Genomic DNA, 12,068 nt, shown 5'->3' with positions numbered 1-12,068 from the left:
GCCTGATGCCTGTATATTTTTTTATGTACGTATTTGTCGTTTCTATACTAAGTACAATGATTTATGCGTGACTCGAAATTAAAATGTGTACCAGAAAGTTACACCATAAATTAATTTATTTCCATAGATTAAGGATAGTAATTTATTTTATTAACGAGTAAATAAGTAAAAAAATAAAACAAAATATGGCCCATGTTCTAATTATTTATTTGCGTCACACAATATGGCTAATCTAAACAATCTGGCTTCAGAAAATCTCGAAGTACTATTACAGCGATATTAGATGTAATAGATGATATTCTGACAGAACAGGATATCAAGAAAAGACATTACTGGTTTTGCTAAATTTTTCACATGCTTTCGACACTATTAATACAGAGCTTCTTTTATCTAAACTTGCATTCTATGGTTTTGATTCAAATGCTTTGCAATGGTTTACTAGTTATTTATCTGGTCGTACACAATTTATAGAAATTAAAAATGAAAATGGTACAGTCTCAGAGGTTGGATCAATTAAAAGGAGAGTACCACAGGGTTCGATTTTAGGACCGATGTTATTCATACTTTACTGCTGACATTATTAAAAATATAAACTGTAGTTACCATATACATATATGCAAAGGACTTTCAATTATATACTTTATTCAAACCGTTCAAATGGAAATCGTTGTATCACAAGCTCGCAACATAGGTGTTATTATGGACCAAAAACTAAGTTTTGAGGAATACATACATAAATACATATCTGTCACGCCTGTCTCCCATTAGGGTAGGCAGAAACAATGAAACGCCAAATGCTTTGATTCAAACAAACCTCTTTCGCTTCTTCCACATTCATCAATCTTTTCATATACGCTTTTCTTTTCTTTTTGAGGAATATATAATACGAATTATGCGCAACTGCTTTTATAGACTCAGTGTCGTGTATCGTATCCATGACTATTTGAGTGCTGATATGCGTATTAAATTATGTGAATCGCTTATCCTATTAAAGCTTAATTATACTGATTCTGTTATTGGAGACTGTCTATTAACCCGTGCAAAAAAAATTGTTCAGCATATTCAATGTTCATGTGCCCGCTTTTGTTTTCCAGTTCCTGAGTATTCATTTTGGAATCGTAATAAGATGTTAAATATGACCACACCACGAACACTGCATCTGGCTTTACAACTTTTCGAAATTATATATAAAAAACAGTCAACGTACCTATTTAATAAATTGCAAATTACTTAACGAAGATCAAGAACCACACCATGCATATTTTTTCCGCAATACAGTACGGCTGTGTTTCGTGGTAGCTTTCGCTATGCTGCTACGAACACGGGAACATAATCCGCCATGTCTAAAGGAGAATGACCTATATTGGTATACGCAGCGGCAGCCTTACCCATTGCGAGGCTCCGGGCTTTGCGAGGCCCTTTGTCCTTCATGAAAAGTATATGATGCGAAACTTGGTATGGTTGTTTGATTGAGGTATTTGTCATGTAATATAATAATGACAAATAGTAATAAGTAATAAAAATATATAAGTAATATATAAAATTTTCCGCTATCAAATTATATTTTACATTTTTTTTACAATTTTTTATTTGTAATTTTATTTTCATTTTGTTTATCGCGATTAAACTTAAAAAACTATGTCTTATTTTACATTTTTTTTACAATTTTTTATTTGTATATTTTAGTGTTGGTCATATTGTTTATTCGCGATTAAAATGGGCTAATTCAGGAGATTTTTGCGACTTGCCATTAAACAAAATGCCACACACTGGTCGTTTATATTTTGCCCTTGAGAAGTATGTGAGGAAAAAAGCAAAAAAAAATGGAAGACTTTGAAAGGTATACTAAAAAGTTTATAAACGACAATGCTGAGGGATGAAAAAACCTCTACAAAAGCAAGCCAACAAGGCATATACTATACGAGATAAGTCTATCTTCGGACACACTGTGTAGACTGCAGTGAAAAATCGGATCGGCGTTATGTATGAATGCCTAAACACTTACCTGAGTGGTGACCATTTAGTTGTATAATTTCTATTTAGGTGTAAGCTTATTTTGTATTTCCTTTTTCTTTAAGTTGATGATTGTTTATGTTTTAGTTTGTAATTGTTATTATTATTATGCGGCAAATATTTTTTTTTTCTTTCTTTCATAGGCAATTCTATGCTTATTTGTCCTGCGTCCATTACATGTAGGTTTATGATCAGAGATTTCTAAAACATACATATTTATTTTATAGGAGGTATTTTGATTATCGTACTTTACTCTCTGCCGAAAGATGGTGGTGCTACTTATAATTTAAAATAAAATTTTAAGAATTTTGTGAACGATCAAAAGGGTCAAAGAAAGTATTATTTAAAGGTAGAAGTCACAGTAATAAGTTCTCTGTGTTTGTCACCTGCAACTATTAGTGTCAACTGTCGTTATCATTTGTCATTTCATTGTTGTCATTGAATAAAATTGGTACCTAATATAATTATTAAAAAACTATAAATTCTAATTTTAGTTAACTTGTTCCTTATTATTATCGTTGTTTAATTGTATTCATATTTGAAGAGGATTGTTTTTATTTTATACTTATTGCCTTAAAATTTTTTTGAATTTAAGACAATGTCTTACAATTACGAAGAACTTAGTTTTGATGGTTTGTATTATATTGGATATTCTTTAGTTTTAATTAAAATTAAAATAAAATTATTAAATTGTTTCAACGAATTGATATTCTGGTTTCAGCTTTAATTTACTATCTTACAAAATTTTACTCGTAACTAATTTATTTATTACTAATACGGATCTAATCATCCCAGGGAAAATTGTAATAACTTACTTGTGTAAATTGATTTATTTATTGTTTAGAAGCTCGAGATTTATTGCGACAATGGCGTGAAAGCAATGAGAGACGAAGCGAAGAAGTAGTGGAACTGTGGCTCACAATACTGAGTGATGGCTTGGATAAAATTGGCAATGAAAGTATGTATTCCATTTATTATTATAAGTAGATTGTTCTACTTGTAATATTAATCATAAATGATGTTAGTGTAAAATTGGCCACAAAGGAAGTGAAATTAAGATTTATATTTCCACTAAATGTACTAGCAACTTTATATATGTGATTGGAATACAAAGTATCCTGTTTTCTTCTCCATGCTAAATACTATTGATATCTTAAATTTCATCACCTTAATAAACACTGTGATATTTGTAGTAAGAAAACATTTTATAAATTAATTTAATGGTATATTTTGTTTATTCAGTATTTTATAGTACTCTTCCCGAAATATGTACCACAATTCTGCTTAATTATCATTCTATTAATAGCTGCTGATTTTACAAAGAGATCTGAGTAAGTTTGTAACTTTTCAGACAGACCCATATAAGTATTGAGTATATTAAATTGAATTGGGCTAAGACCAAAATAACAAAATGCCATATACTCTGATTTAAGAAGATCTCATTCATCTTTGGTGGTGTAGCAGTTTAATACATGCCTTACTTTTCAATGGTTGGTGTTTGCTGCCCATATGATATAAAGACTTCTATGTATTTTTGTATAATTTGTTTGCATTTACTATATATGCATTTAAAAAAAAAGATATGTCTTTCAACTGATTAGTACCTTATAGTGTAAGCTATACTTAATTTGGACTAGAGATTGCTGTATGATATATTTAGGACATTTGTTTTTTTCTAAACAATTTCATAACCAGCTATATAGAACTACAAAGGTTATAGTGCTGTGCCATATGCACAAACAGATGTGCATGATAATTCAGATTCAGATTCTTTATTTACATTAAACATGAGATGAAATTTAATTGTATATGGTTCAAGCTACATAAAAACTGTAGGTGTTCAGTTTTTACCTATAAAAAGCTAGGGAGAAAGGGACTGTTTATAATAACTCTATTGCTAGCAATATGGTCTATTAGTTGTTGACTTATACAATGTTGCTATAGGGTCATCACAGTCTATCAGGTAGATCTTGATAGATAGATATGATCTTTTAGGCCCTGCCTAAAACTGTGATTAATTCCTGATGAAACTCTCAAAATGGGTAATTAACATAACTTCATTGTTCAATTGTCATTGTATATTTTTGTTTATGGTGCAATAAAGAGTTAAATAAACAAATAAAATAAATCTATAATTATCTCTATTAGCAGCTAGTGTCTATTGATAGTAGAGAAAGGGTTGCTAATCAATTTTCATCCCATTGAAAAGATTAAAAAGCTACAATTTTATAATAACATTAATGAATGTCTTTCAGAGCATGTACTACTGGAGCAGGTGATATTTGCAGCTTTGGACTGTCACTGTTACAGTGTTGCCAACAACTGTATTGCTATTCTATCAAATGAGTTTCCGGGAAGTTTGCGAGTCAAGCGTTACCAGGCCGCACGGCTTGAGGCTGAAGAGAAGTTAGTTTATTGTTATTAATTTTTAAAATACACTTATTTTTTTTATACTCCATGTTGCGATAACAATTTAATGTTTATAAAAACATACAATTTATAAAGTATAGGTGATCATGGGCGGCGGTAGTCACTTACCACGAGTCGCATGCTCGATTGCCCCCTGTGTTATAAGGGGAGTATTGCCAGTAGTTGCCACACTTGGCAGGCAGAATAGCAACCGCAGTTAGGCTTTTAGAGAAATTTTAACAGGGGCACTGCTACCCATTCCCCTACTATTAAATTCCTTTATAGTATTATTTACGATGTATTAATCAGAGGGAGGATATATTCATCTCTTTACCAGAGGGAAACTTTGTACAAAAGTCTCCCTCTGGTAAAGGGATACTCCTCTTTTAATTGATCTAACTTCTGAGACTGTACCATTTTAACTACACAGAGGTACCCAAGCTTGACAAGAGGTACCCAAGCAAGCATTGCTTGGGTACCTCTGTCCCATTCATGTTTCAACCGTAAAGCAGTTGTGTTTGCATGGCTGTGTTTCGGTTTGAAGAGTGGGATATGGCGTGAATTTACTGGGCACAGAGGAAAAACACCCGAGTCCTCAGGAATGGCAACGCATGGGGGGTATCATGGGCGAAACAGTAAACTCTGTTATGTCCATGGTACTGCTCATGTCTATAGGCGACGGTTACCACTTTCCATCAGGTGGGCCGTCAGCTTGTTTGCCATTCTAAGTTGTAAAAAAAAATATATATATGTTCACTATCACTAGAAAAACATCTTTATACGACATAATATTGATTTCCAGGTATACAGAAGCTGTCATGCTTCTTGACAAAATTGTTAGAGCAGATGAAACAAACTCGGCCGTGTACAAAAGGATGATAGCCATACGCAAAGCTCGAGGGGAAATTAAACAGGCCATTGAAGATTTAGTTGACTATCTAAAGAAGTAAGTCTATCTATGGCAGCTCTTATCTGTGGAGCTCTTGCCACTCACTACGATTTTCAGCGAGTCTCTTCACCTCTTGATACGACACGACACCAACTCCTTCCTTGATCTGCCTGATGTAACTATGTCTCGGTCTCTCTCTCCCCCTTCTTCCTTCTATCTTACCTAAAAGAAGTAAGTAACAGATTAAAAATACAGGATATTTAATTTTTCATCGCAGCAAAGATATAAATTGACATACATGCCTTGGTGTACTACAATTTCTTGGAAATACTTCACAAAATCACATTGCAGAATGCACAATTGGTCTATGCAAGTATACGCGACTTTAAACACTATGCGGAGGGGAGGGGAGGGATTGTTAGTAATGAGATTTAATAGCCCCATTGCTAGCAATACACCCTATCAGGTCGACCTCTACGCGGTTCCCCCTGAAAACCATAGTGATTAATTCTTGTTACATTAGTTCTTGAACTATAGGCCAACTGACCTTCCTTCATCCTCACTTTTCAACAATTTCCTTTCTTTCCTTTCCTTCATGCGTGTGCAGGGCCGCCTGCGTGCCAGTCTGTATGGCCGCCCTTCATGTTTATTATTATACGTGCATCAAACCGGGAAAAAAATCAGTTTTTGGTTAACCGAAATCGGCCCAGTAAATAACCCTAGTAACAAAATGGTCAAAACTCAGTTTATTGCTTTGCCCTTAAAAGAGCAAAACACTGTTATTCTGTTGTGGCCAAGAGTCAGTCGCGAAATTCCTTAGAAAAAATAATAATAAATTGAGTAACAAACATGCAAACATCTTTACAAACGTTTACATTTCTACCACTAATTTGTATGTTTTATTTTTTATTTTATTTTATTATTACATCTGTAATCAACAGCTTATATCTAGAATAATTAAAAATATATTTACACCATACATTAGCTAATTACAGATTCCCAATTTGTATACCAAACAATATTATACTTAATTTTTTTATTTCTATTTAATTTAACCTACCCTAGGTTAAATTAAATAGAAAACAAAAAATCTACGGAGATACTTATTTGAAACATCGCATCACTGGAAGTTCAGCAATAATTAATGTGGGGGGAAAGAGATTGTCAGTAATGGAGACTAAGAATCCCATTGCTAGCAATATACCCAACCAGGTCTACCTCCACGCTGTTACCCCTGGAAACTATCATGGTTAATTCGTGATGAATTCATCATGATGGGCTAACTGGCCTGTTTTCATTCTTATCTATCACCCTTCACTGGTGCTCCGCCAGCGTATTCCTCTAGCACAGGCGGGGTTACCATTCAATTTTCACACATCAAAAAAAAATAATAATAATTAATGTAAAAGTTATTTGTGTGTGTAATGTTGCTTGGATGTGGTGAACAAAGAAACAAAATGTCATGTGGTGTAAAAAAAAAAGTTTTCATAAACAAAATATAATATATTTGTAATATTTAGGTTCATATCAGACGTGGAGGCGTGGCAGGAGCTGTGCGAGTTGTACCTACAGATGCAGGACTACTCGCGCGCCGCGTACTGCGCCGAGGAGCTGATCCTCCACCAGCCGCACAACCACCTCATGCATCAGCGGCTCGCCGACATACGGTATACAATGGTACGTAGCAATAGTAGCAGCTTCTCTGGAACGGTTAGATTATTTGGATTTTGGACAATTATTTTTGGTTATTTTGTTGCTTCATACTTTTTCTGTTTTATTGTAAAGTTGTTTTATGTTAAGAGTAAGAAACAGTGTGATTAGAGAGAAGTGTGGACTGAAAGACGATGTAGTGACAAAAATCGAAAAAGGAATGTTGCGTTGGTTAGTCATTTGGAGAGGATGGATGAAAGAAGAATTACGAAAGAGATTTATAAAAAAATGGATTCAACACAAATTTAGTATTTATTTATTTGATGAATGTGGAAGAAGCGAAAGAGGTTTGTTTGAATCCACCCTAATGGGAGAGAGGCGTGACAGATATGATGATGATGATGATTGTTTTATGATATCTTCTTGTTACTTATAAAAAATATTCAATACAATTTAGTATTTATTTATTTATTACATCCACTGGGTGAGCCTTACAGTCTTCCAATACGCTCACCCAGGAAAGCATGAGTACAATAACATATAAAAAGGAATATCACACAAAAATATTAAACAAAAAATAATATAAAAAGATTTAACTGAAACAAAAATCGTCTGGACACAAATACTCTGTGGTCACTCGACGAAACTCCAGCAAGTTGGAGGCAAATACATCCAATTGCGGATACTGGCTCAAAATATCATTGAGCAGTTTCAATGCAAGAGATAAAGGAGCCTGCTTAGCGAACTCTGTTCTTCGTAATGGAACATCGAATAAGTGCCGTCGACGTGTTCGCACGTAGTTACTGGGCGCTTCTATTGATATTGAATTAGTCCCTGTAACCACACTGGTAGTAGCCTCTGGTATTTAACAAGTTTTCCAAGACCAAACATATGTATTAATAGCCAATACGAAGACATGCACATGTTTTTTTTTTTTTTGCGTGAAAATGGTATGGTAACCCCGCCTGCGCTAACGGGATACGCTGGCGGAGTACCAGTAAAGGGTGATAGATGAGAATGAAAACAGGTCAGTTAGCCCATCATGATGAATTCATCAGCAATTAACCATGATAGTTTCCAGGGGGAACCGCGAGGAGGTCGATCTGGTTGAGTATATTGCTAGCAATGGGATTCTCAGTCTCCATTACTAACAATCCCTTTCCCCCCGACATGCACGTGTTTCAAACGATCCAACTATTTTACAACTCCAATTTTGATAATTTCAGTTATCGTGACAAATAAAATTAATTATTACAGGGAGGCATTGAAAATATGGAATTGGCGAAATCTTATTACTGTCAAGCGTTGAAACTCAATCCTGACAACATGAGAGCTCTGCTTGGTCTATTCTTGGTAAGAAATTCATTTTCTTGTTTGCATAACTACCTACAAGACGAGATATCTAACACTTTTATACCTTTATGAGGTCATGTATACATCTTATACAGCATTGTCAGATTTTTTTTATACAACTTAGAATGGCAAACAAACTGACGACCCACCCGACGGAAAGTGGTAACCGTCACCTATAGACATGAGCAGTACCATGGACATAACAGAGTATACTGTTTCGCCCATGATACCCCCCATGCGTTGCCATTCCTGAGGGCTCAGGTTTTATTCCTCTGTACCCAGTAAATTCACGCCATATCCCACCCTTCAAACTGAAACACGGCCATGCAAACAACTGCTTCACGGTACAAACACGAATGGGACAGAGGTAGCCAAGCAATTGACTTTTGTACAAAGTCTCCCTCTGCGCAAAATTAGCTCTGCGCTTCTTAAAATTAGTCGTCATCATCATCATATATATCAACTTTTAATTGTCCATAAGTGAACATAGGCCTTCCCTAAGGGAGTTTTGCTAGTAGTTGCCACGCTTGGCAACCGCAATTAGGCTTTGGAGATGTTTTAAGAGGGACGCTGCTTCCCATCACTTGCCTTCCCTTAGTCGCCTCTTACGACACCCACGGGAAAGAAAGTAGCCTATTCTATGCCGGGACCACACGGGACATCATTCACGGATCATCATCATTTCAGCCGTTAACTGTCCATTGGATTTTACAATAGTTGCCACTCTTGGCTGGCGGGTTGACAACTGCAATTAGGTTTTAGTGACGTTTTAAAAGAGACGTTGCTGTTCATTTTTCGACCACTAAGTTCCCTTATTCGCTTAAAGCAATCACGGAAAAAGAAGGAGCACCGCCCACTTTAGTTTGGGACTACACGGTTGTTAAAATGAGTACATTAGCATAAATGATGTATGGTAAATCATAACACAACTATAGTCCGTTCCAATAGAAATTAGTAAAAAGGTAACCATTTTTATCATAGAAATACTCTATAAATGAAATTACTAACAAATCTATTACGATGGAACATTCTATTAATCATTTTTAATTTGTACTAATTGTTGGACATCAGCAAACTGATGTCCAACAATTAGTACAAATTATGGTCGGGTTAAAAGAAAGAAAGAAATAATTTAATCGAAGAAGCATGCGGCCCACACAGTAGCGCACAAAACAAGAACAAAAGAAATCAAAACAAAACAAACAAAAGAAAATAATAATTGTATACAAATAGAAAGCAATTAAATTATAATAATAATCAATAAACAAACAAACAAACAAACAAACAAACAAACAGTAGGATAACTCTTGAATCCAACATCGATCTCAATCCAAATCTATTGCTAATGACAATTTAATACTGCACTCATGCAACAACAGTTAGGAATTATCTACAATTAGGATCGCTTTACAATAGTTTGCATTGGCAAGTTACACCAATATGCATCTATCAGAACAGTATGGAACCTTATAAAACAAACTTATACACATCTTGAATTCTAGACAACAAACAACCTGTTGAACCACTACAAGTCGTCGGGCAACAGCTCGAAACGCAAGGAGGTGTGGAAGCTGTGCCAGTGGGCGCAGTCGCAGGCCACCAAGCGGCAGCAGGCGGCCCGCGCCGCGCCAGCTGCGCCCGGCCTCTCACAGATGATGCTGGCGCTCGCTATCACAGAATAATTCTATAATACCATTGACGTACAATAATTAGACAGGCTAATCACAAGTGCCCTAGCCATTACTGCTCGTCTAAGATACTTTAGTGTGCGAAATTTGTCTATGACGGTACATTGTTCGGATTGATACCTGCTGCTGATTTTCACCACCGTACAGCCCGCCACAAACTAAAGTTTCATCCCAATCATCTGGACGAGTGGCGGTCTTCCACCGTGCGTTTTTCAAGGCACTTTCTTCCACGCACAACCATTCTTTGGAATCAACTTCCAGCAGCAGTATTTCCGAACCGATACGACAACATAACCTTCAAGAAAAGAGTATATTCCTTTTTAAAAGGCCGGCAGCACACCTGCAATGCCGCTGGTGTTGTGGGTGATCATGGGCGGCGGTAGTCACTTACCATCAGGTGAGCCGCTTGCTCGTATGCCCCCTGTGTTGTAAAAACAAAAAAAAAACATTTTATTGAAAGAAATAAATTTAGCGGAAATTCATATCACTGGTTAATTAATTAATATAATTCCATTATCATTAGTGTGCGTACAACTGTCGACATTAAGAGATTGAGTAGTAAAGACTACTACCTTGCTTATTGATTCATGAATCTCCGACCGTTATTCAGTCTACACACATGTTGCGAAACGCGTTTCACCTCTAAACGAGACATTATCAGGCGATTAATTGTACAAATCTATTGCCAATAACAGTTTTCTACTACACTCATGAAACAATAGTTAGGAATTACATTATAATTGGGATCGGTTTACAATAGTTTGCATTGGCAAGTTACACTAATATGCATCTATCAGAACAATATGGAACCATTATGTCGCTAGTGTTGCTATTCGAGAGTACTGTTAAACGTCTCAATTCCAATATCGATTTATTGGAATTTATTTCAAGAGTAATTCCACTGATCCACGGTTTTTTTTTTATTTTATTGGCACATAAAACAGATCACAACCATAAAAAACTTAAATAATAGTTACATTTGTGATTCGGCTAGGTTATAATCCAATCACATTATGTGCACAGCTTGAGTAATTCATTAAAAGATATAAATATATAAAAAATAAAACTATATAAAAAAAAATCAATTTCAGGTTTGTTAGGTTTGTTCTCGGTCTGGTAAAATATTATTACTTAAAAAACCGTGTGTGTACAGTTTTACAGTGTGTATTCAGCCTAGGAAGATCATAGAATCTCTACTAAAAGTAGTTGTAGGATTGACAGTAGGGTTCATCTTTTAAATATATTTAATCGATAATTAAAAAGAACATTAATTATTTTAAAATAAACGAATAAATTTTTAAATTATCCAAGTTAACAAAACACTCTCAATCAATCAATCGAGAAAGTCAATTCTGAAACGTTGGCAATCGTACCCATACTAATAGTAACGAAACTAAACCAAATAATTTTATTCAACAAACTAATTAGTGTCTATCAATTAGAATTCTTCCAAAATTCAGCCTGTATTTGAAGGAATTGTAATTATTAATATAAATTGCTCGGACACTTTGTGAATAACTATCAAGTTTAATTATAATACATCAATGTATAAAAATAAATAAAAAAAATTATTATTATAGACAGCTAGAAATGTATGTAAGGATAAAGGTATTGGGCAATCGGTTTGCGTAAATCCCATAAGTATCTGGCGTAATAAATGTAGACGAAATGTAGTCTTTGCGTAATCTATTATTCAAGAGTTACTTTCTCGATGTTCTTATTTTTCTGTATCTTCAATACTGTGATCTGATGTTCTCAGAAACTCAGACCATTTGCAGGTTGTATTTATAATTTGTTACAAATACTGAACACTGCCCTAATTAGTTATGTATAAAATGCATTTTATTCTAGTTAATTCTTTAATTTTATGTAAAAGTTATATAAAGGAATACTTTGAAATGTTTATTGTTACAAACTATAATTCACACGGACACGTTATTAAATTATGATTACCACAAATATATTTTTTTTAATACAACTTAGAATAGCAAACAAGCTGACGGCCCACCTGATGGTAAGTGGTAACCGTCGCCTATAGACATGAGCAGTATCATGGACATAACAGT

At 34.7% G+C, this 12,068-nt stretch overlaps 1 protein-coding gene across 1 annotated transcript; it reads left to right on the top strand.

The window, feature by feature from the left end:
- The first annotated feature begins 2,425 nt into the window (after positions 1 to 2,425).
- LOC113518857 (ER membrane protein complex subunit 2-A-like) lies at positions 2,426 to 11,961 on the top strand. The gene is made up of 7 exons (XM_026903875.3): positions 2,426 to 2,645; positions 2,858 to 2,971; positions 4,269 to 4,419; positions 5,225 to 5,368; positions 6,832 to 6,988; positions 8,219 to 8,314; positions 9,817 to 11,961. The coding sequence occupies exons 1-7, from the start codon at positions 2,612 to 2,614 to the stop codon at positions 9,994 to 9,996; spliced, it is 876 nt and encodes a 291-aa protein (XP_026759676.1). The 5' UTR covers positions 2,426 to 2,611; the 3' UTR covers positions 9,997 to 11,961.
- The last annotated feature ends 107 nt before the right edge of the window (positions 11,962 to 12,068 follow it).

The sequence above is a fragment of the Galleria mellonella genome, unplaced genomic scaffold, assembly GCF_026898425.1.
Source record: "Galleria mellonella isolate WM207_F2 unplaced genomic scaffold, CSIRO_AGI_GalMel_v1 utg874, whole genome shotgun sequence".
Taxonomy (NCBI): domain Eukaryota; kingdom Metazoa; phylum Arthropoda; class Insecta; order Lepidoptera; family Pyralidae; genus Galleria; species Galleria mellonella.
This window is presented reverse-complemented; position numbering and strand designations above follow the sequence as displayed.